This window comes from Cyprinus carpio, chromosome A13 (assembly GCF_018340385.1).
Source record: "Cyprinus carpio isolate SPL01 chromosome A13, ASM1834038v1, whole genome shotgun sequence".
Classification (NCBI taxonomy): domain Eukaryota; kingdom Metazoa; phylum Chordata; class Actinopteri; order Cypriniformes; family Cyprinidae; genus Cyprinus; species Cyprinus carpio.
In genome coordinates this window covers 23,794,666-23,821,533 of record NC_056584.1, presented here as the reverse complement: position 1 = coordinate 23,821,533, position 26,868 = coordinate 23,794,666, and the positions used below count along the sequence as shown (strand labels likewise).

Genomic DNA, 26,868 nt, shown 5'->3' with positions numbered 1-26,868 from the left:
ATTAATATTATTTAATTGTAATTGTATGTGTATTAAGTTCATATAGTAAATTAGAAATAAAGTAGTAGTATATAAATATAGTAATTCTAGTTATTTAACTATATAATTATCATTGTTATTTATTTTTATAATAATATATTTTTGAAACATTATTAGATTTTATATTATTTTATATTATAATAATTAAATATATTAACAATAACCTACAACTATTAAATACTGTAAAATAAATCCCTAATTAGTGTCCAGCGACGTGTCTAATTGACTCAAGACCTGTGGCACTCACTGATATCACTATGAAGTGCTTAAAACATCTAGTGATGGCATACAAACCCTCACCAGTACAGCTAAAGACATATCTGCTCAAAAGAGATGCCATAACAACTGCTTTCACTTGATCTTCTGGCACCTTCAAAATTAGGAGCCTTTTGAACTGACCACATCAGTCCTGTTCTTTCTGGAAAAGAAGGCTGTCAAAAATCTGAAACTATAACTTTTCATCCCAACATATATAGCACGGTTGTGCATCCCGCTGACCTACGACTGCGTTGGCAAACACAGGAACAATCATATCATTCAGTTTCACTGAGGACACTACAGTTGTGGGGCTCATCAACAACAATCAAGGGTCAGTGTGTAGACAACAATCTCTTAACATCAACAAAACAGGGAGTTGATTGTTGACTACAGACAACACAAAGCAGCTTGCCCTCCTGCGCATCAGCGGTTAGACTGTAGAAACATCACTCAGCTTCACATGGACCTCAAACACCTCCTCTTCCTGATAAGGAAGGCACAACAAACTACAAGAGTTTGGGGGCACATACATATGTCCTGCATCATATATATATGCTTAAAGTGGAACTTGTGTTTGTATATGTTTATGTGCACACGAGAAAGAGGACAGTACACAATTATTAAAGTAGTATTCACATTCTCATTCACACTGCATCTAAAATGCCCGAGATCTGATTTTCAATTTTCTTGTTCGTACTCTCCTATTTTTTTGTTTTGTTCTCATCCACTTTCCTGAACATGACAAGAAAGAGAAAGTGAGAGAGTGGAAGATCAGTAATGAAGCAGAAGAACAGCTCTCCTCTTCTTCTACCCGATGGAAATAGCTGTTAACGGGAGGGGCTGCACACCTCCTTTAATCCATCTCTCTCATCACTCTCTCCTGCATCTACCAATCAAAACTTACACTGAACACACATGCAACAATATGCCACAGTGAAGCTCCACACACAATTAGTTATGTCGTACACAAGTATTTGTATCACTGCTAGAGACACTGCTATAAAACAATGGTTACAAATATAAAAATTATTGCAGGCATACATATATTAAAGAAGGACAAGTCAACAAGTTTGTTCTTATGTGTTACATTACTGTTTGCAATGTGAAAAGTCTGATAAATGCACAACAAACCACAAATAAGATTATTTTATAAAATAAAAAAAATTTAATATATATTACATTACATATTTGCAATATATATATATATATATATATAGTTATATAGTTATATAATTTAATTTATCATATTTTTATTACATTTATTTAAAATGATTTAAATGCTATTTATAAGACTGCACACATAGCCGACATCTAACACATGCGTGCACACACACAGTCTGATGTTTAGCTACATGATGTAAAAATAATGGATTGTTTTTTTGTCACTCAGTCATACAAAATGATCTTACACTTTTGACCATGTACACTGTCAACCAAAGACTGTGTATTCGTGCATATGAACACTGAGTTTGTAACATGAACAGATGCACTGGCATATGCCAGCTTAAAGAGCAACCCATGTAAATGGAGTATATCTCAATCTGTGGAAGTGTGTATGAAAAAATATACAATATCTAATTGGTTCACACTCCACACACATACACACACAGTTCACGGCTGACTGGTCGCCAAAGGTCTGTGCTGTGTATTTTAGAAGAAAGATAATCAAGAAAGAGCTTGGAAGGCCGTGGGACACCGAGAGAGAAAAAAAAGATTGAGAGAGAGAGAACAAAGTGCACAAAGAGAAAAACTGATGGTATTTGGGTACCTCATGGCGAGAGCACAAGGACGCCACAAAAAAAAAAATCCTCCATCTCCCATTCCTCTGCCTCAATCATTCAACTCTTTCATTCTCTCATTCATCCTATTTTTTGTGTCTCAGTGGGAGAGAGCCAGGGTCAGACGCACACATGGGACGAACACGCCACAGAAAAATACGGATAAGACAGGGAAAGGATGATAATGAAAATTTTGTCATGATTTACTTACCCTCACCCTTGAGTTTCTTTCTTCCAAGAAAAAAGAAACATTTTTTTTTTAGCAGAATGTCTCAGCTCTTTTCCATACAATGAAAACAGACATTGCCAAGCTCCAAAAAAAGCACTATAAAGCAACAATAAAGTGGTTTATATGATTTGTGAAATGTATCCCAAGTTGTCTGATAGGAACTGACTACATTTCAGTTGTCATTCAACTGAAAATCGCTGCCAAATCTCACTCATATTTCAGCATATTCAAATTGTAATTACATGGCTGACTGATATCAAACCTGGTACAATGTCTTTATATGCCAAGTTACAAGTAGTCTATATGACAAAAGTACTTTTATTTTACTTTTTGGAGCTTGACAACATAGTTTTTTTTCTTCTTCATTGTATTGGGAAAAAAATGCATGGAAAAAATATGCAAAATAGAAAGAAAATTCATGAAAAATGATTAAAAAAATAAATAAAATAATATGGGTTTGGAAGAAAGAATAAATAATGACAATTTTTATTTTGGGCAGAGACAATATTTTTAAAAAGTTGCACAATTTGATAAAACAGCTTTGAAAGCATCAACCGCCAGAAATACAAAATTACCACATAAACACTGTTTTCCCCATTCGGTGTGTCTCATATCGCTCGTTCTCGTTTCTCAACCTCTATCCATTTCATTCAGGTGAATTGTGTTTTTAATAGAATTAAATGCAAATAGGCAGGGACCTGATTATCATACAAAAGCTGCATTGCACAAAGATACATGGCATTCCAGGTTCATTTATTTCTTTGATACTATTGCATTTGTCCAAAATAAAACATTGCAATTATGAACGTGTGTGTGCAAACTGTGCATGCATGTTTATTTGATTCTATAATCGCTAATTTGATCAGTGTGTACATGGACAGTTGGTGAGACATTTTTTTTACCTCATTATAAATCGGTCCTTTCAAATCAGCTGGGGACAGTAGAAGAAGATGAGTGTTTATCTGTTATGGCTGCTCTTAGGGGTGATGTCTATTTCCTGTCTATTAGACGAGGATCCTGTCAGAGGAGCCGTATTATCAGCGGCTGATTAAACTCACCGTGGTGGAGACCAAATTGAAAGTGAAAAAAGTGTCAATGTCTCAGACTGTACTTAAATCTGGCCAATATTTCCAAGTCTGAAATCAATAGTCAGAAATTTCATTAATAACTCAAATATTTTTCATTAAATTCTTTAAATAAGTAAGTTTTATGCTCTTTCTGAATGTCAACAAATGTCTCATTTGTTTACATTTTATTTTTGGTGGAACATCTAATTGATACTGAAATCAAGATAACTGAGAAATCAACATCATCTTCTACTTACTACTGATTTGCTGCTCAGTAACCATTTCTGATTATTTTAATGCTGAAAACAGTTGTGCTGCTTCACATTTTTGAGGAATCTATTTTTTCACAATTCTCATGAATATTTGAAATGGTCTTTTGTGTCAGAGAGCTGGAGTTCTTCAGAAATAGAACGCGGCATCAGTTTACTTTCATGGATTTGTCATGTCGCATCACATCACATACACAGCAGAGAACATCACTCTGTTCTATTTGGTTTTGTCAAATCACACCGCTCGCGTCTGGTGTAGACACGTTGTTTTGGTATTTGTGATTCTTTAAGTATATTCATAATCTTCTTTATGTTTGGCACTGGAAGTCCTTTCACAAACGTGTAACTTGCATGCATAGAGCAGAACCATGCATTGTTCATTTATATTTCTATATGGCTCCCTACAATACAACTCTGATTCTTCAATCGGTCTGTTATTGATACAACCACAACTGCATCAACTGATTACAGAGCACTCAAGCGGGTACTGCGAGTCATGATGAGGTAAAGTCAAAGTAATATTTTTCATTCAATTATTTACTTGTCATTCAAATGGCTGCATGATAAGCGGGAAATTACGCAGTGTAGTCTTTATCACCCTGCAGAGGTTTCTTTTGCAAAATAATCTGCTGACTGTACACTATCCCTCAGCCTTGCCGCACCCCCCAGTTTGGGAACCACTGAAATAGAGTATTACGAGAGAGAGATGGGCTGAGCGAGTGTGATTACCTGCATCTGATACAGCAGTCATTCTTCAGCTCAATCTCATATAAAAAAACATTAGTTTGAATGTTCGCTGAGGAAAGCAATATCTTTGTCGTGCTGTCCTTTCATCTGTTTTTAACTTTTGTTAACTGTGTCTTACAAGCTGTTTTTAAAAGTAAAAATAACTTCAGTTTCAGTCTCTTTCAATATAAAAATTTTCTTGTCGCCATCTAATGGCAGAACAATGTCACTAAAATCACCATCACGAATACACACACTGTTTCCCGATCCTAAATACTACTATTATGTGTATAACATATTTATTAAACAATAAACAACAACAACAGCCATCAAGGCAGCGCTCTAATATACAGCATTAAAGTTACATCAAATATAACGTGATGAGATTTGCCCTCAGCCAAAACTATTTGCTCTGGAACAAATAATAAATTAATGAGACCAAAAATTGCCTGTTAGAATCACCAGAAAATAATTATATCTCATGTTTAACCACTATAGAGACATCAGAGCCAGCAGCAAATTCCAAAAGATCTGGCTGAGGTGAGGCTGCTCTCGGCGGGTTCATAAATGGACACTTATGCCCTGGAGCTCACATCTCCAAAAACGTCAAAGCAAATTTTCAAAAAGACATTATCTTTATTAACACACCGCATATTTGAAGTCTAAACAAGTACATTCTCGCCTAAAAAAGTCTTAAAACTACATTCCGTGACACAAAAACAGAATTATTTTTAAATTATAGTGGATTTGGGCGTCCGTCATGACACTCGCTGTGAGAAATACAAGTGTATATAGACATACAACAGTTTGTTCTGGTTCTCAAATCTGATTGATATACACTGAACAAAATTATAAATGCAACACTTTTGTTTTTGCCCCCATTTTTCATGAGCTGAACTCAAAGATCTAAGACTTTTTTTTCTATGTACACAAAAGGCCTATTTCTCTCAAATATTGTTCACAAATACATCTATATCTGTGTTATTGAGCACTTCTTCTTTTCCGAGATAATCCATCCACCTCACAGGTGTGGCATATCAAGATGCTGATTAGACAGTATGATTATTGCACAGGTGTGCCTTAGGCTGGCCACAATAAAAGGACACTCTAAAATATGCAGTTTTACTGTATTGGGGGGTTGGGGGGGTCCGAAAACCAGTCAGTATTTGGTGTGACCACCATTTGCTTCACGCAGTGCAACACATCTCCTTCACATAGAGTTGATCAGGTTGTTGATTGTGGCCTGTGGAATGTTGGTCCATTCCTCTTCAATGGCTGTGCAAAGTTGCTGGATATTGGCAGGAACTGGAACACGCTGTCGTATACGCTGATCCAGAGCATCCGAAACATGCTCAATGGGTGACATGTCCGGTGAGTACGCTGGCAATGCAAGAACTGGGATGTTTTCAGCTTCCAGGAATTGTGTACAGATCCTTGCAACATGGGGTCATGCATTATCATGCTGCAACATGAGGTGATGGTCGTGGATGAATGGCACAACAATGGGCCTCAGGATCTCGTCACGGTATCTCTGTGCATTCAAAATGCCATCAATAAAATGCACCTGTGTTCGTTGTCCATAACATACGCCTGCCCATACCATAACCCCGCTGCCACCATGGGCCACTCGATCCAGAATGTTGACATCAGCAAACCGCTCACCCACACGACGCCATACACACTGTCTGCCATCTGCCCTATACAGTGAAAACCGGGATTCTTCCGTAAAGAGAACACCTCTCCAAAGTGCCAGAGGCCATCGAATGTGAGCATTTGCCCACTCAAGTCGGTTACGACGATGAACTGCAGTCAGGTCGAGCCCCCAGTGAGGACGACGAGCATGCAGATGAGCTTCCCTGAGATGGTTTCTGACAGTTTGTGCAGAAATTCTTTGGTTATGCAAACCGATTGTTGCAGGAGCTGTCCTGGTGGCTGGTCTCAGACGATCTTGGAGGTGAAGATGCTAGATGTGGAGGTCCTGGGCTGGTATGGTTACACGTTGTGAGGCCGGTTGAATGTACTGCCAAATTCTCTGAAACGCCTTTGGAGATGGCTTATGGTAGAGAAATAAACATTCAATTCACAGCAACAGCTCTGGTGGACATTCCTGCACTCAGCATGCCAATTGCACGTACCCTCAAAACTTGCAACATCTGTGGCATTGTGCTGTGTGATAAAACTGCACATTTTAGAGTGGCCTTTTATTCTGTCTAGCCTAAGGCACACCTGTGCAATAATCATGCTGTCTAATCAGCATCTTGATATGCCACAGCTGTGAGGTGGATGGATTATCTCGGCAAGGAGAAGTGCTCACTAATACAGATTTAGACAGATTTGTGAACAATATTTGAGAGAAATAGGCCTTTTGTGTACATAGAAAAAGTCTTAGATCTTTGAGTTCAGCTCATGAAAAATGGGGGCAAAAACACAAGTGTTGCGTTTATAATTTTGTTCAGTGTATATATATAATTGTAGCAAACTAAAAAACAATAAAAAGAGTTTAGGAGATAAAAACAGTGTAAAAAGAGAAATTGATTGATATAAAGATTAAACAGGGTATGAGAAATGATCACCACAAATAATCAAATGCAAGAGGGATACACCATGATCACACAGTATGGCATGTGAAATACATTTCACAGTGTACAAATGTACTTGTCAAATAAGCATACTCACATGCATCAATATTTCCACTTCAAATGCCAACCAAACCTCTTTAAGGCAAGCTCATGCACACATACACCAGAACACTGACACGCACAGCCAGTTTGACACATCAAACCGTTGATTATAGCTGCGGTGAGAACAAATAGATACTAATGCTCTCATATTATCTAACATTATGATTATGTAGAGCTGAGGACAGGTGAGTGAGTGAGTGTGTGTGTGTGTGTGTGTGTGTGTGTGTGTGTGTGTGTGTGTGTGTGTGTGTGTGTGTGTGTGTGTGTGTGTGTGTGTGTGTAGCCAAGTGGCTGTTTGCAATCATTCCATGTAGCTTTGCAGCAGATAGAGGCACTCTGTGAATATTTAACATACAAGATTTATGAGTAAAACAATGCAAACAAAGACTCATTTAATATTCAAGCTAAACTAAATGCAACCTTCCCTCATTTATAAAGACAATTCGAAGCATGAGAGAGCGATAAAAAAGATGAAGTGAGAGAAAAGGAGAGAACTTGGGATGAGAATAAAACCAGGATGTTTTTCCCCGACAACTTCTCCGATTCTGTTGTTTTTGTGTAAGTCTTTAGGCTATCAAGTATTTATCCAAAACATTTAGACCAAACAGTGTGAAATGTATTTCTCAATCTATTTCTCAAGATAGATAGATAGATAGATAGATAGATAGATAGATAGATAGATAGATAGATAGATAGATAGATAGATAGATAGATAGATAAGAGGAATCAGTCTTTTTGGGGGGTTATCCACGATTATTATTCTACTCATGAAAACTTCCCTCATATCAAATGGATGTAGTCCATACTGTCTCACACTCTCTATCGTTGTAAGCTCTGTGCACATGCATCACAGTCCCTCTCTCTCTCTCTCTCTCTCTCTCTCTCTCTCTCTCTCTCTCTCCATCTCCAGGGAAAGAGAGGAAAGACAGTGAAAAAAGGAAAAGAGGGATGGGGTGCAGGACTCAATTATACATCAAAGAGGCTGTGCTGGGAATATGAGGAAAAAGAAAGAGAGACAGACTGAAATACAGACAGAGAGGAAGAATGAAACAATAACAGGAAGGACAAAAAACATGCTAAATTACCTGATATCTCGTAAAGGATTAACTGAACATCATTTACTCAGTTTCAGTCAATAATGACTTTAAATTTCACTCTGTTCTTCATGCAAAACTATGATATGAGTTGTAACACTTGTTGGAACTTTTTGTACTTCCTCAAAGTTTGACAGCTCATGATCGTGGTATACTTTTTTTGTATGTGTGAAAAATGTCCCCTTTTGTATTCCTTGCAAGAAAGAAAACCATACAAGTGATGGACATGAGGATGAGAAAATCATTTCTGAGTGATTAAACTAGAGAATGTAAGCATTTACAAACTCTAAAACTAGTATCCACTAATAAATATAACAATCATAAACCACACAGTCAACATAAATCATACTCAAAAATCCGAATGAATTATGCAGAAATAAAAGAGCATCTAAAAATTAAGTTTGCCTTCTGTGAGTAAAAGTGCATTGATTTTTCAGTGTGTGAAAGAATAATGAATTGATTAAAATGTCAAATTCTATTTTGTGCAAATGCTGTATAATTCCTAAGCCCTACCCTGAACCAAACCTCACTATAAGTAATGAACTTGAAAAATCCACTGTAGTCCCATAATACAACTACACTATCATTCAAACTTTTAAGGTCAGTTTTTTATATAAGAAATTTATATTTTTATTCAGCAATGATGCATTATATTGATCAAAATTGGCAATAAAGGTTTTTATATTGTTACAAAAAAAAAAAAATTTCAAATAAATACTACTTTTGAACTTTTCTAAATACTACTACTACTACTACCACCACAACTAATAATAATTATAATAATACATGTATCATGTTTTCCACAAAACAATAGCAGCAACTGTTTTCAAAACTGATAATAATAAGAAATGTTTCATGAACATCAAATCAGCATATTAGAATGATTTCGACACTGAAGGCTGAAGTAATGATGCTGAAAATTCAGCTTTGCATCACAGGAATTAATTACATTTTAAAATATTTGGAAGTAGAAATCAGTTATTTTAAATTGTATTTTTATTTATATTTATTTATGTTTTTAATGTATTTTTTATATTTTAAATTATTTTGAATTTTAGTGTTGTTATTTTTCTGTACAGTAGTGTATCTGTTTAAAACAGCTTAAATACTTCTAAAATATAAAAAATTACAACACACTATTTTTACACACTATATTTGGAATTTCACTTTAAAGTCTTTTCCTGCACAATGGATCAGATTATTGAAATCACCGCTTCCCACATAAATGAGCAGTCTGTGATTATAGCATAATTCTGCTCTGACTAATCTACATTTCACGTGTGCTACAGGAATGAATGTAAATGTGTGATTCTGTGGTTTGGTTGATTCAAGCAGTACAGGCATGGAAGACTCTTTCCATCTCTCTCTCTGGTATGACAGGTGAGATTAGACTCCAAAAACCGCAAACACAAATCAAAGGTGCTCTTCATGCTCAAGCAGATACAGGACATAGAGAGAGGTAGAGAGAGTTTGACGGACAGGACGCAGGCGTTGTTAGTATTAGCCACTGAAGTGTAAATGATGTGTGCTAAGCTGCAGTGAGATGAGTCTGCATCTGTGATATCTCACTAAATAGCCATCAACACACATGCAGACATGCAAACATAGACACACATACAGCATCATAAACGCTCACAAACCTCACAGATACCTTTAAAGCACTTACAAACAACCTGAAAAACACACAAAGTTCTGTTCTCGACATTGGCGGCATTTTAGACATCACAGATGAGTTCCAACATGAAGGTTGAGCTTAATCATACGGCTTTCTGAGATCAAACTTAGAAAATAAGTTCAATTATAAAGCAATTTGCAGCGACAAAGCAACCAAAAGACATTAATTTTCAATGAGAGTTGGCATGAGGCGACAAAGATTAAAGACGTCACTAGTGATGTGACACTAATTACTGCATAACCTGCACTGTTTTTGCCACATTTGTTCAATTTTGACTTGCACATTCATTATATATTCAAAAGTTTGGGGTCAATGGTCCCCACTAACTTCCATAGTATGGAGAAAAAAAAATACTATGGAACTCATTGGGCACCATCAACTCTCTGGTTACACACATTTTTCAAAATATATTATTTTGGGTTCAGAGGACAAAATTCATAGAAATTTGGTAAATGATGACAATTTTTGGTTGAACATTGATCATTTTACTACAATCAGCATTTTAAAATGATTTCTGAAGGATCATGTGACACTGACTGGAGTAATGACTGCTGAAAATTCAGCTTTGATCACAGGAATTTATTACATTTTAAAATATATTCAAATAGAAAACAGTTCTTTTAAATTGTAATAATGTTTCACAATATTGCAGTTTTTTCTGCATTTTTCATTAAATAAATACAGCCTTGGGGAGCACAAGAGACTCAAAAACACAAAAAAACATTGACAACCTCAAACTTTCGAACAATAGTGTATCATTCCATTTGACATCCAGATATGAGGAAATATCCACAAAAAAAAAATAAAAGAAGTAATATCGATCTCTCAATATTTATACAATAAACAAATAAAATAAGTAATATCTCTCTTGAATGCCAATTATTGTCCCAGGGTTGCCTAACCTGATCTATTGTATAAACACAAATCCTAAATAGTTGAGTGCATGTCTTCCTGTCTCCCTTCACCGCTTTCTTATTCACTCATAGAGATGCGGAGAAAGTGCTCTCTCTTCTGTGTGTGTGTGTGTGTGTGTGTGTGTGTGTGTGTGTGTGTGTGTGTGTGTGTGTGTGTGTGTGTGTGTGTGTGTGTGTGTGTGTGTGTGTGTGTGTTTGTAATAGATTTCAGTGAGAGTGATGGGAATAAAGCCTCCAGTTTACCGCTCCAGCAGTAAATTCCGTAATGACTGGCTGGGGAGAGCAATTCCCTTCACTAAACATCCGCTGCTTTACATCTGGCAGGCAGTTTTCAAACAGATCAAGAGGCCATATCATCACTGTCCACCACAAATCACCACAAAAAAATTCCCCGCAGCTCCATTTTTCTTTGAACGTAAATTGAAAGCCGGCACACTTGCTTTTTGTCTTCTGGATGTTTGGCAGGTTTGGGAGTGAAAGTAGTCAGTTTGGAAATATCATATTTTTTGTTCTGACAGGGCTAAGCTCACCCTTCAAAATATTTAGTAATACCATGCGCTGCCTCCCGAAACTGTTATTACGCTTCCCACTGCATGACATGCAGAACTGGCCTCTATCGTTACTAACAGCCTTTGATTATATCTTGGTTATACTGCAAATACATAATATTCACAAATATTCCCTATTTATCTCATTCAGTGATCCAAACCCTAGTGGCCTAGCTAGACAGCAGTTTTGGGCATTATACACTCTTGACACAAAAATTAGTCAAAATACTCTTAAAAATAAAGGTTCTTTATTGGCATCTTTGGTTCTACAAAAAACCTTTAAAATCCATGTAACTATTCCATTCCATAAAAGGTATTTTATTTTGAGGAACCAAAATTTTTTCTTCTATGGTATCCACCTTTTGGACTGCATTGTACAGTACTCTACATGTCATTCACAGATTAATCACAGAATGCATTGTGACAATAAAAACACAAATTAACATCAGAATGCACTGACAATGAAAACTTTTTGCTGCCTTCAAGCATTTCTGGGAAGTTTCTACAGTATTTACAACCTGTTAAGTTGTAACGTGATATGAAAAAATAAGAGAAAGCAAAAAAAACAAAACAAAAGTAAAACATACTAACTGAATTGTACAGCCTTAATTAAAAACTTAATTATGATGAAAACGAATTTGTTTACACCATTATTCTTTAACACACCTCCAACTCAGAAAATCCAAAATTGTAATAACATTCATTTAATACTATTCTAATCTTTTCAGCACTGAAAAATTTGTTTTAAAAAATGCAATCCGCAATAAAAAAAAGTTCCACTAAATTAAAAATAAAATCTTAAGAAGCCTAAATCTCCAAACATCTTTTGGAGTGAATATGTGAAAATGCTCTTTTCTGTGGTGCCTGAGGAACCCAGAGGTTTTGTTGGCAGGTTTTAGTTTGTAAATACCAATTTCTTCTTTCCCACATACTACAAACAGCAAATTAACTCCTAACACACTGCCTGAATGTTGAAAACCTGAAAGACAGATCTGGTCTGACTATGACAGGCTGCTCACCACCACAGGAGAATCTCAACTCTCTCTCTGAAGTCAAACTGCAAATGCAAAGTCTGTTTGCGTGTTTCTGCACATGAACAAGTGCCAATACGTTCAAATTTGTGTGAACTGAAGCCAAAAATCAACCAGTCGATCTAATATCAGAGGGATTCCACTACAAACACTCACAACAACAAACCCGTTCATACAAATCTTTCATTAGCATTCCTGTAGCTAAAACAGTAAAGCAAGGTTTCGATTCTCCAGGAATGCAAGAACTGAGAAAATGTATACCTTCAATGGCATGCATGTCACTTTGCATAAAAGCTCCGCTAAATGCATAAAATGTAAGTCAAAACAAAAACAAAACCTCATTATTTACAATGTACTCATAAATCATACTGGGTCTTACACAGTGGAAGGTGCCCATCCTAACAATGACACTGTCACTTCCACAGAGAAACACCCTTTCCACGTGTAATGCCCTGCATTTACATAAATTATGAATGGATTTTCACTGAAGACACACACACACAAGTTGTGTGGCTCTTTGGGTTATGATAAACTCTCAGGCACCTGCTCACTCTCACATGCAGGGCATGATGCGTTCAGTCTATGACACACAGCAGCCTATTAATGAGTGTTATTCATCATCTCTTGTATTACACTACACTTATAGCAGATAGATTTCATACAGGATCAGGTCACTTTTCAGCATATACAATCAAGAGATTTTGTTGTTGTTGTTTTTAAAGAAATTAATACATTTTCCCAAATTATTCATTTTTATTCCCTAATAGAAAGTTCAAATAAATATGTCTCTCCTAAAATACTATCAAAACATTTAACAGCCAAAGCATATTTTAATTTTGCCATGCAGTGCCACAAAATATTCAATTAATATACAAACTTGAATGAATAAATACTGATTGAATGACTACTGATTATACATTTTAGTCCATCTTTTTTAGTGTTTTTGTAAGAAGTCTCTTATGCTCACAAAGGCTGCATTTATTTGATAAAAAAATACAGTAAAAACAGTAATATTGTAGGAAATAGAAATCAGTCTGAATCAGTCTTCAGTGTCACACGAACCTTCAGAAATCATTCTAATAGATTGATTTGCTGCTCAAGAAACATTTCTTATTATTACCAATGTTGTAAACAGCTGATTAATATTTTGTGGAACCCAGAACCCAATTTTTTTTTCAGGATTACTTGATACATTTGAAATAGATATCTTATAAATATATTTAATGTCCACTTCTTATCAATTTAATGTACCTTTACCAAATTTAACAATTTGTAGTGTATTCCTCAAAAAATGCACATAAATTTAACAAACAGCCAGTGTTTTTCCTCATCACATTCAAATCAGTCTTTCACACAATATAATTCTCTTGCTGTTGTGTTGTAGAGTGCCATCACAGAATAACAGTGCAGTAAACACTGACACACACAACTGCAAGCTTACATACCCACACACACACGGCTGTAAATTTAAGGAGCTTTATAACTGTCAGACGCAATGCTGTTCACCTGCTTCTCTTCCATAAGAAACCTCCCACAGTTACTGCCCAACAAATTACACTGCCAATTACAAGCCCATTCACACTACACACACACACACACACACACACACAGTTCCTTCCTTCAGCCTGCTATGATACTCAACCTATTAATAACACATCATTCTATAAATGTTGTGCTAGCAAAAACATTTTCATTTTACTAATGTTCTTGTAAGATTCATTCTTAAAGCAACTTTAAAAAGGTCTTATCATACATTTTTTGCTTCTTGTCTTCTGATTTGCTTAAAAAAGTGCAAACACTCCCCTAAATCACTTTTGCTAGTCAAGGAGTCAAAAACAATTGCTTAAAGCAATTTTAAAGTACAGAAATGAAAGCTGTTAACTTCTTGAACCTTTTTTTTTTTTAATCTTTCCCTAAATTAAAATGTTTCATTCAAGCGTTTTACAGCTCTTCCTACCATCTTAGGCTATGTTCTTACTGTGAGTTTTTGGGATTGACAACCGCATTTACTTACAGGTGTGAGTCTCGAAATGTCACATTCATACAGCAACTTACAGTAGCGTCTCAAATACTGATGTCTGTATGAATCTGCAATGGGAGTCAAGACCGTATTCCTTACCAGTTACCATAGCAACAGTGAACAAAGAAATATCAAAGATGGCGACGTCCATAAAACTGAAAGGCTTATCACTTTCTGACACGACAAGAGTCCAATCGAGACGCAAGTTCATCCATCAAATCTTCATTAACCAACAGCAGTTTTCACTGCTGTGTGTGTGCACTTGGATGGGTTAAATACAGAGCACCAATTCCAAGTATGGGTTACCATACTTGGCAAAATGTCACAACTTTCACTTTGACTTTGACTTTTTATATTTGGGTGGAGGGTGGAGCATTTGAGTCACGCACAGAACACAAAACTGACGGGAGCGGCTCCAGTGGAGACTGGAGCTAAAACTTTCAGACGACACACAGCTCATTTCTCCATCATTGTAAGTTACTGAAACCAGACATGAAAACACGCAACACACGGTAAACACACGTTTGTGCAGCAGAGCAAATCTCTCTTGCACTGTATGACATAACTAGAGATAACTAGTTGTCCAGTTCACACAGTGTGTGTTTTCTGAGAATGCGGAAAAGTCCTGAAAATTTACGGGTGTGAGTTCGGTTACAGAATGCAGTTGTCACGTCTGAAAATAACCGTACTGTGCGTGAACGTAACTGTATTAAGGACTCAAATACAGGACTGACAACGGTATTCTGCTGCTGTGTGAACGTGGCCTTACACTATTCCTCACCTCTCACTCTGAGTGGTGATATCAGGATAATCCCTGATCGGTGGAATTCAGTTTGAGTGAAAGAATGATGGAGTGATGTTTTCACAGCCCAAGAGAGGTCAGTGGAGGTAATGAGGCCATCAAAATGCAGAAACAGAGAGACTTAAACAGGAAAAGTTGGTTGGGGTGAAGCTGGGCCATTTTTTTCTTGCTCTTTCTAAACAGAGAAAAAATTAAAATTATAATCTTCCTTCCTGCTATCACTCTCAAATTAAATTCTGTCAGGCATCAACGATGTGTAGTCATGAAGCATGTGAGAAACAATGATGTTTGATGATGTCACTGGTGTAATTGGCATCATTGATGCTATTACTTGTTTTAGAAGCTACAGCAGAGGTCTAAATGTTCAGTGAAAAACAGCTTAATCCTTTTATTGTTCTTTAAGCAAAATGTAAGTGAACATACAGACAAATTTCACCAAACCTGTCAAAACCACTTCCTGGTTATTATTCACCGGTGTAAATCTGCTGAGGCCTCTCTGACCCATGTCTTTTGGACATGCCCTACAAAAATGAATCTTCTGACATGTAAGGTTGTGTTTAAATCTGATAAAGAGACTACATTATTTGGACATTCTGTTTCTCTGTTGGATCATAACGATCATGGTAAACGTTGTTGTATGGTGTTTATTTATGCTGATTAAATAGAATTGTTTATTTTTCTGTAAAACAGCAATGAAAATCACTGTGTAGAATAATGGGAATTACAAATAAATTAAATGCATAGTAAAATATTCATAAAACATGGTAAAATGAGTTGCACAGTGTGTATTTCTACTGATAAATACAATTAAAAAAACATCTGTAAATGTACTAATGAAAATATCCATTTAGAAAAATGGGAATTGCAAATAAATTAAATGCACTGCAGAAGTGAACAATCCAAATCTCTTTGAGCTTGTAATAAGGTCTGATGAAGAGTGAGAATTATGGGTAAGTGGCCAAACATGTCGGCCCTCCTCTGTCCTCTTAAGTGCAGACAGCTTAATCATCAAGCCTCAGTAAACAACATCAGCTAAATACAGCTCTCTCGCTCACACTCACTCACTCTCACCCTACTTTTATTTACTCAGAATGACAGATTGAAAAGAGAAAAAAAACTGTGGCTTTGAAGATTTGCTGTGGGGAGGAGTGTGGGATGTATATAGACATCAGCTGAGGTGTGTGTGCGCTGCAGAGTGAGAGAGAGAAATGTCTACTTTACTCTACCAAATTACCTCATGTCAGGGATTAGAAGGGGATGGGCCAGACGGATGATGGGAAAAGGAGTGAGGGATAAGATGAAGTTGGAAGAGTGTTGATTGACAGAGCAGGAGAGTGAGAGAAGGGGAAGTCTGTTCATCTTAGTCAGGGGTGACGAATATGACGAAAAAAGAAAGAGATATATAGTAATAAAGAAAATTCACAAACATTCTCCGCATTCCAAACATATCTGGAATTCATACTTTGAATGAGTCTTATCATAAGACTTTCAAATCATTGGTGCACATTGTTTCAAGAATTTTTTTTTTTTTTTAAATAAAACAACAAAATTAAATATTTATTGTAAAATATATAAAATGTTTTAAAATAACAAAATACATTTAAAATAAATTCATTAATTTAAAATAAATTAAATATCATAAAAATAAAATAAAATGTCTCACCCAACATATTTCTACAGTATATCAAACAGGATATTACAGTAATGAGAGGATAAATCACATTATAAAAGCAAAATAGGATATGAATGCCACTGCAAGCTGATTTTGAGAAGTGAAGTGTTGTACATTACCTCTGGTATTTGAACAGTGTAGGGCTGGTTGAAAAAGGATGGCGCATTGTCATTTACATCTCCGATCTGAATGTTCACTGTATCCTTGACAACTAAAAACAATTAAATCAAATAACACATCAATTTAAACTAAATCATAAATAACATTCTATTAACTCTACATTGGATTTCATAGATAAAAAACAAAAAACAAAAAAACTATTCAATTTAGTCTACAGTAATTGACACTATAAAAGAAAAGTTAATCAAGACAATTTTGTAATGGTTTTAAATAAGAAATTACACAACCATTAAAACATTTGGGGTCAGTAAAAGTATTCTCACTAAGGCTGCATTTATTTGATCAGAAATATGGTTAAAAACAGCAATATTGTGAAATATTATTACAATTTAAAAAATAATATTTGAAAATATTTTTAAATGTAATTTATTCCTGTAATGCAAAGCTGAATTTAGCTATTAGTTCAGTCTTCATTGGCACATGATTCTTCAGAAATCATTCTAATATGCTGATATGGTGCTCAAGAAACATTTCTTAATATTATCAGTGTTGGAAACAGTTAAGTGCTGCTTAATATCTTTGTGGAAACGGTGATACCTTTAATATTGTTTTATTTATTTTTTTGAAATACATTTTTTTAAAGAGCAGCATTGATTTAAAAATTATATTTTGTAATTATTATCAATGATGAAAAAAGTTGTGCTGCTTAATATTTTTGTGGAAACTGAATTTTTTTTTCAAGATTGCTTGAAAAATAGAAAGTTTAAAAGAACAGCAGTTATTTGAAATCTTTTGTAACATTATAAATATCAAATTTGCTGTCCACTTCTGATCAATTTAATGCATCCTTGCTGAATTTAACTATTCATTTCTTTAAAAAAAAATATTGTGTACAGACCTCAACATTTTGAACGGTACTGGAAAGTAAAAAGCAAAGGTTGGACAGACCTTGGAGACAGATGGGTGAAAAAAAATGGATAGATCGATGATCTCCAACTCACCCCTTGACTGTCACTGACTGAAAACTCCACCTGCATCTCTGACTTGGTCTGAAGACACAAAAACACGAACAGACAAACAAACAGCAGCATTAAATCACTAGCGTCAGCTCCAGCTGGACAGTCATTCAATTCTTTCACCATCTGATCATGGTTTCCGTACCTCCCTATCAAGTGGCTGTCTCAGCCACACTACCCCAGTCGTCTCCTGCACAGCGAAGTACCGCATGGCCTCTTCCCCAACCACCCCGAAAATCAACGGCTCGCCATCCGGATCGACCGCCTGCAGCTGGGTAATGGATGTACCTGAATACACACAGACAGACAGTAAACTACATCTTAAACAAATGAACAACATTACATCTTAAAGGGGTCATGAAAAGTTGAATTCTCTTTGAACTTTTAAAACAAAACACTTGTTGCTCTATGAAAATATAAAGTCACTGCCAGAGCTGAAAAAAAAGCATTTATTGCAACTACACTACAATGAAAGCTCATCACAAACTTTTGCAACATTTCAGACAAAACAGGCATTTTCTTAATATGTACTTTTGTCTTGTTTTCTAGTAAGAAAGACTTGAAATTTACTTGAGAAGCAACAATATTTGCCAACTGAGTAATATAATTTAAGATATAGCTATGCAACTGGATACAAACATTGCAAGTGGATATGACCTCATTAAGGGATGTTGGCAAATATGAAACACATTTGCACATATTAAGTAAACTAAACAGCGCAGATTAGGTATAAATATATCCAACAGCAAAGGAGGCCAGAAAGGATAAATCACAGTTAGAGGTGAAGTGTGTAATTGTTCTGATACTTTTAAAATATCCCAGTTTGATATGCAGAGACAACTATAAGCTATTTGCAGGTTGGCAAGAGTGTAAACACTATGACTTGTGTTTTGTTTTTAAGTGGCATGTCGACTACTGCCGGAACCAGTGATGTGAGTTTGGGAACAATGGTTGACAGGAGTTTGAAAGCTAAAATTAAGGCTGGAATATACAGCATTTACACTGGGCATACACTAAACATCTCCGGATCACTCACAACCAAACTTTTTCATGGCTTAACAATTTTATCCATACTTTCTGCTATTAAATGAATTATAATTATGTTAAATAAATAATCAACAACAATCAAAAATAAATTATTGCATTTATATTTATCATAAATTATACTTAGAAACACGTATTATCCACAAATCGTTTGATCAAAAATAAAAAGTACATCAGAAGGCAACATAATCACCCTACTTAGAATTCAGAAGAGTCATTAGCATTAGAAGATTGAGATTGAGAGATTAGAGATTGTATGTTGGTATGAAATGAGAGTGTGTACATTTGTTTATTTGCATGTGTGTGTGTAAAGTAAAGGCCAAGTTTCAAGGCAGTCCAAACACAACAAACTCACAGCAGATGCATGACAAATGACAACAATATGCAATCTAAAATTGGCTCAAAAAAAAAAGAATCGTGTTTGATTTTCTCTGGCTAAATGGAATTATAGTTTGTAGCTAAAAAATTTGAATTTGTGCTTATCAAACAATATTTGCCAATTTGGTAACGTAATTTAAGATACAGCTAAGTGGATACAAACATTGCAAGTGGAATTGACCTCAGGGACATTGGTAAATATGAGATATTTACGCATATGACGTTTATATGCATATAAAGCATATAAACTTGTGCAAATTGGGCCAAAAATCTGGGCAAAAGATATAAGATATAATGTATTTCAGCCTTTAAATTGCAAAGGCAAATTGGACATTCCCAAAATATCTCACATTGTGGAAAGAACTGCTCCTGTAAGAAAGACTTCCTCCAGGTATTTTTAATTTGATGCAAAGTCCTGACCTTGAGAAGTAGTTATTTTAATATTACATTCTTTTTTTGTCTCTCATTAATCAAAATCTAAACAAAATAACCCTTTAAATTAGGTTTTTCACCCTTTATTATGGGTGTATGGGTCTCAATATGCCAAAACCTGCTACAATATAGTCAAACTAACAACGACATCCTCTGAGCTCTTTATACATCACACACATGGAGTCTGTGTGTTTCTGGTAACAGGTGTGTGTTTATGAAGACACCTGGCGAGGGGGTCCCTGACTCATTCCAGCTTTAGTAATGCTAACGGCGCCAGACGCCCAATGCTGCAAATCCTACATTAATGAGAAAGACCAACAAACAGATCAGACTCAATCCCTTCCACAGCCATAAACACACACACCGACTCAGAATCAGACTCATGCATACAAAAGCACTCACATACAGTACATATGGTGCAAGCAACACCAAGTCCTTGGGTTCAGTTCCCAAGAACCAAAAGTATACTTTGGATAACAATCTTTGCCAATGCTTGAATGTATGCATAAATAAATGAAATATTCCATAGCAATCAATACACACATTTATGATATATCGGGTCAAAATATACAACCTCTTTCATATGTAGTCACATCCAGCCACTTTAAAGGTCAATAAGTTAAACCACATGCACATACACGTTTATTACAAAGCTGTATGAAAGGGAGGTAAAAACACCTCTAATTAATGGGAGGATTTATGAACTTCGCTCTCTGTTTATAATGAGATTTATGCAAATTCTGCTGCTTTCAGTGTGAGTTATAATTTGACTGAAGATGGTGCAAATTAAGTGTTTTACATTACACTCAGTAATAAAGACTTCCCCCTCTTTCAAATGATTTCAGCAGCATTTGGCATTGGCATGGTGCTAAGCTAATAACATGTATATGTATATATATATGTGACCCTGGATCACAAAACCAGTCTTAAGTGTCAATTTTTCAAAATTGAGACTTATACATCATCTGAAAGCTAAATAAGCTTTCCATGGATGTGTGGTTTGTTGGGATAGGACAATATTTGGCAGAGATACAACTATTTGAAAATCTGGAATCTGAGGGTGCAAAAAAATCTAAATATTGAGAAAATCATCCAAATGAATTCTTAGCAATGCATATCACTAATCAAAAATGAAGTTTTGATATATTTAAGGTAGGAAATTTACTAAATATTTTCATGGAACATGATCTTGATTTACTGTCCTAATGATTTTTAGCATAACAGAAAAATCTATCATTTTGACCCATACAATGTATTTTTGGCTATTACTACAAATATACTCCAGCAACTTAAGACTGGTTTTGTCATCCAGGGTCACATATATACTCTCTTATTATAACTCTAATTAGCACAAAAAACACATAACATTTCATTCCTTTTATTCTGACATTTTTTATCCATACTTTTATTACATGAATTATCTAAAACAGTAAATGATACTTAATAAATATAATTATTATAAATTATTAAAAATATATTTTATTTATATTTCTAATGATTATTAATTATTTTTCTAAACAGTTTTGACTTCGTCCTCCATCTTTGATGTTTTTTTTTCTCAAAATGCATAATGGGATTGTGTTATATGCAACAAAACACTGTAAGCACAAACTATATATAATACAAATAAATATTTTTAAAAATGATTCTAAAATATTTTAATCATACTTTTTTGGTATTAGATGAATTATAATAAATAAAATATAATACAACCAAATTATATTAAATAAATATGATAAAAATGATCAAAAATATATATATTTTTATTTTATTTATATTTTTAATAATTCTAAATAATATTTATAAACATTTCTCAATTCACCCAGATGGATTTTTTCACTTGTTGCATTATGGGATTGTATAATCTAAAATCCTAAGCACCAAAATACATAATACAAATAAATATTTACATTATTCTTATCAATTTTAACCATATTTGTTGGTATTAAATATTTCATATTTATAATATGTTCTTAACATTTCATATAATTGGTGTTATATTTAAATTCTATTTAATTTAATTTAAATTATATTTCTCACTTTGTTTCTATCTTTGATGGATTATTGATTATCAGTTGTCATAAATGCATTATAATATTAGAATATAACCTGAAAACAGTCCTCAGAAAGAAAGAAAAAAGTTCCTCAGTTGGCAACATAAGCATGCAACTTAGCATTTACAGTTGTCCCATCAGAAGCACACTATGAAGGCAGCTCACTAGGTATTGAAACAGAGCCGTGTGTTGGTATGTAACGTGTGTTTATATGTAAGTATGTGTAAAGCAGTATCAATCACGTTCTCTCAGTTTCTCTCTGGCTCGAGCTGATAGATGACGCTATTTAGGCCACAGTGAACCCAGTATTATGCTTATGACTGATACACTGCACATTAACACACCACACAGCCGAGAAGAACTGACAAGAGCAATGTGCCTGCGGGCTCATCTATCTGTCTCTCTCTCGCTCTCTCTTGCTCTGTTGCAGTCACATGCCCGTCTTAGCAAGTGTGTAGAATGTTTTATTTCAGTGAACATAACTCATCTCGATGGCACAACACTGTCTGAAAAAACACAAACAGAACTTCCGGACAAAACAACATTAAATCTAACTGCCACAGGTGATTAGAATAACGAATGAGTACAGAACCCTGAACATTTGTGAACAGCCTAAAGGGACTGATCACCCAAAAATGATAGGAGCCAGAGACTGCCAAGCTCCAAAAAGAACAAAAAAGCTCCATAAAAGTAGTGCATATGACTCATGAGCTATATTTTGAGTCTTCTGATGCCACATGATATTAGCTTTGTGTGAGGACCGTCATTCACCGATAATCGTTATGGTTTCAGAAGACTTGGAATACAGTGCATGAGTCATATGGACTACTTATGATACTGAATAACTACATCTCAATAAATTAGAATGTTGTGGAAAAGTTCATTTATTTCAGTAATTCAACTCAAATTGTGAAACTTGTGTATTAAATAAATTCAATGCACACAGACTGAAGTAGTTTAAGTCTTTGGTTCTTTTAATTGTGATGATTTTGGCTCACATTTAACAAAAACCCAACAATTCACTATCTCAACAAATTAGAATACTTCATAAGAAGAAGACCAATAAAAAAAAACATTTTTAGTGAATTGTTGGCCTTCTGGAAAGTATGTTCATTTACTGTACATGTACTCCATACTTGGTAGGGGCTCCTTTTGCTTTAATAACTGCCTCAATTCGGCGTGGCATGGAGCTGATCAGTTTTACTTATTGGTGGTTTTGTTTACAATTGGTTTGTTCTTGTCATATGTCCATCTTTGTATGTTATAAGTAGCCATGGTTTTGCTATTGTGCCTTGTCGTGTATTAATGTTGTAACTTGCTGTCGGTGAGTCTAGTCTGTTCATGCCACGTCAAGTTAAGTCTGTTCAAGTCAAGTCAATTCAAGTCTAGTCAAGTGTTTGTTTCTTGTTTGGATTATGTTTGGATGTTTTGGATTTCACTTCTGTAAATAAACTGCACTTGGGTTCTCACTACGCTCGCCTACAGTGGAATGATCTTTATAAATAAAACCGAATAAATATTTGAGTGCATGTTGAAAAAAAAAAACAGAACAATTTAATACAAACGAGTGTCTTGTGAAATAAATCAATTTGAGTTAAAAAAAATCGTCAGTAAGCCTATTGCTCTTTTTCGTGTTAAATGTGAAGAATGACAGGTGCCACATTTTTTTTTTATTAATTTTTGGCGGAGTATACAGGTGTTATTTATTCACTTTTACTTCACGCAATGTAACATGATTTTATTATCGTAATTTTGACTTTATTAGTAAAATATTATGACGCTAATCTTATTTATTTATTTATTTCACTGTCTTGCGCTGGCCGCTTTGTAGGCTATTTAAAAAACAAACAAACTTGAATTTAACAAACATAAAATGTTCCAATTATATTTCTGAATTAAATTAATAAAGAATCGAAACGAAATATGACCGCTTTGCCATTACAAACCAAAACTAAACTACATGTCTGCATCTGCAATCGCGGTCTTGTTTGGTGAGGACTATAACGCAGAAATCACAGACACATCCGAATTAAATCAGTACTGCCAGGACACATGCCCACCCATACACATCGACCCCATGGACTGGTGGAAAACCAACGACCACAAATACCCCTGACTGTCAAAATTATCAAAGGCTTACTTGTGTGTGCACGCGACGTCTGTGCCATCAGAAAGGGTGTTCTCTGTGGCCGGACTAATTGTGAACAGATTGCGCTCCCGTCTTCTTCCCGAGCATGTGGACATGCTCATTTTTTTGAATAAAAATATGAAATAGGTTATTGTTATAAATACAGAGGTTAAAATTAATGTTCACATAAGTGCCGTCATTCAGGCTGTTCACGTACTGTGTTTTAAGAATGATATTCTGTTTTAGTGCATAGTGTGTTTTAAGCCTAATATTCATGGCTGAATTAATCTGTTCTAATCTTAATTTATCTGTAAACTTTTTTTAAAATGCTATTAATGTTCATACTCATTTTTAAAATTGAAATGTCCTAGGCTCCTGCAGCCTTGTGAGCAGTTGATAATCAACGGATTGTTATGTTAATAAGTGCCGTCAATCGGTTATGTTATATTAATATGTTTCAGCAATCATACAACCATCAATTGGCTTGGGTTAGGATAGACTATTCTCTAATGAATTAAACAGTTTGTTATCATACAGATTGAAAGCCTGAATAGTCTCTCTCCCTCTCTCTCTTTTTATGGGTGTGTGTTTATGCGTGCGTGAGTGCATGGGTGCATGCGCATGAGGGGTGTGATTTTTGACTACTAATCGAATAATACCCTGCGATTATCAAATATTACATTTGCTTAAAATGCACATCCCTAGTCAGCAGAAGGAAGCATGAAGTCACTGCACCCGTTGGTAAACACCAATCATCACAGACTGTGGAAACTTAACACTGGTCTTCAAGGAACTTGGGCTATGAGCTTCTCCACCCTTCCTCCAGACTCTAGGACCTTGGTTTCCAAATGAAATACAAAACTTGTTCTCTCCTGAAAAGAGGACTTTGGACCACTGGGCAACAGTCCAGTTCTTCTTCTTCTTAGCCCAGGTAAGATGCCTCTGACGTTGTCTGTGGTTTAGGAGTGGCTTAACAAGAAGAATACGACAGCTGTAGCCAAATTCCTTGACACGTCTGTGTGTGGTGGCTCTTGATGCCTTGACCCCAGCCTCAGTCCATTCCTTGTGAATTTCACTCAAATTCTTGAATCGATTTTGCTTGACAATCCTCGTAAGGCTGCGGTTCTCTCGGTTGTTGTGCATCTTTTTCTTCCACACTTTTTACTTCCACTCAACTTTCTGTTAACATGCTTGGATACAGCACTCTGTGAACAGCCAGCTTCTTTGGCAATGAATGTTTGTGTCTTCTGGACAACTGTCAGATCAGCAGTCTTCCCCATGATTGTGTAGCCTAGTGAACCAAACTGAGAGACCATTTTGAAGGCTCAGGAAACCGTTTTGAGTTGATTAGCTGATTGGCATGTCACCATATTATAATTTGTTGAGATAGTGAATTGGTGGGATTTTGTTAAATGTTAGCCAAAATCATCACAATTAAAAGAACCAAAGACTTAAACTACTTCAGTCTGTGTGCATTTAATTTATTTAATACACGAGTTTCACAATTTGAGCTAAATTACTGAAATAAATAACTTTTTTACGACATTCTAATTTATTGTGATGCACCTTTAGAATCTGAAGCCAGTAAACACACCAAAAAATATCTGGTGAAAAGAGTCATTTTGTGAACAATTATTACTTTAATATATTTTAAAAATGTCATTTATTCCTGTGATGCAAAGCTGAATTTTCAGCATCATTACTCCAGTCTTCAGTGTCACATGATCCTTCAGAAATCATTCTAATATGCTGATTTGCTGCTCAGTTATTATCAATTATTATCGGTGCTCAATAATTAATATGGTTCTTATTATTCTAAAAGCTGAAAATAGTTTTTGCTGAATTATGACTTTTTTTTAGAATCCTTTGTTGAACAGGAAAGTTCAAAAGAGCAGTATTTATTTGAACATTTATTTTGTAACATTACAAATGTTTTCAGTCACTTTTTGATGTATCTGTGCTGAATTAATAAGTAATTTTAATTATTTGTTTAATCTCACTAATCCCAAACTTTTTAATATAGTATATGTATTATGGTTTCCAAAAATTCGTTAAGTAGCAAAAAAAAAAAATAAATTTAACACTGATAATAAGAGAGGTTTCTCGAGCATCAAATCCGCATATTAGAATGAGACTTCTTTTAAAAACATTAAAGAATCTTAATAATTCCACATTTTTGAATGGTAGTGTATGTACTATAGCACTGAATTATTACCAAATTCATAAATCAAGATGTTTTACATGGTTCTCCAATGCCATGGTATTACTGTACCATGATACCCATCCAATAACTTTATTGGTTAGTGCATCCAGCATATGAAATACACATTAACTTCCAGATTATAATGGAAGACGTGTATAGCTGGCTAGCATGTGTGTGTGGGTAAAAAAGAAAGAAAACAACAAAACAAAAAGAGAATGAAAGATAGAGAGAGGGCGAGTGTGAGATGTGATTGTATAGAGAAGCTGGCAGTCAAGTGTTTTATGTAGTTCCTGGTCTGTTGGAGAGGAGGCCGCTGGGGCCAGTAAATCAACTCAGAGAGAGCATCCATCCCTGTGTAGATCAATAGAATTTCAGCCCCTGTGACTACACAAAAGCTCCTCTGGGGGCCCACAGGGGCCTGGGTCACCACTCCACCATCAAACCACCAACTTTATTACTATCATCTCAACTGTAATGTTGTACTGCAATACGGAGACATACACACAAACAAACACACACACACATTGTTCTATACTCTGCCAACAATTCTCATTTGTATCTTTTTTTTTTTGTTCCAAAAAGGAATTTTAGAAGAAACATCTGAGACAAAATGTATACATAAATGCAGCACAGATAACTTCATTAAGTCTAATGAGCTCTGAAAGAGCAGTGTCTGAGCAATAACATCAA

At 35.2% G+C, this 26,868-nt stretch overlaps 1 protein-coding gene across 3 annotated transcripts in view; it reads right to left on the bottom strand.

The window, feature by feature from the left end:
* LOC109048505 (cadherin-23-like) overlaps positions 1-26,868 on the bottom strand; it is a 233,629-nt gene that overhangs the window by 143,496 nt on the left and 63,265 nt on the right. For all 3 annotated transcript variants that reach the window (XM_042769422.1, XM_042769420.1, XM_042769421.1), the window contains exons 4-6: positions 18,085-18,227; positions 17,925-17,972; positions 16,923-17,015 (exon numbers count right to left, since the gene is read on the bottom strand). In XM_042769422.1, coding sequence (XP_042625356.1) covers positions 16,923-17,015; positions 17,925-17,972; positions 18,085-18,227 — 284 coding nt within the window. The remainder of the gene's footprint in view (positions 1-16,922; positions 17,016-17,924; positions 17,973-18,084; positions 18,228-26,868) is intronic.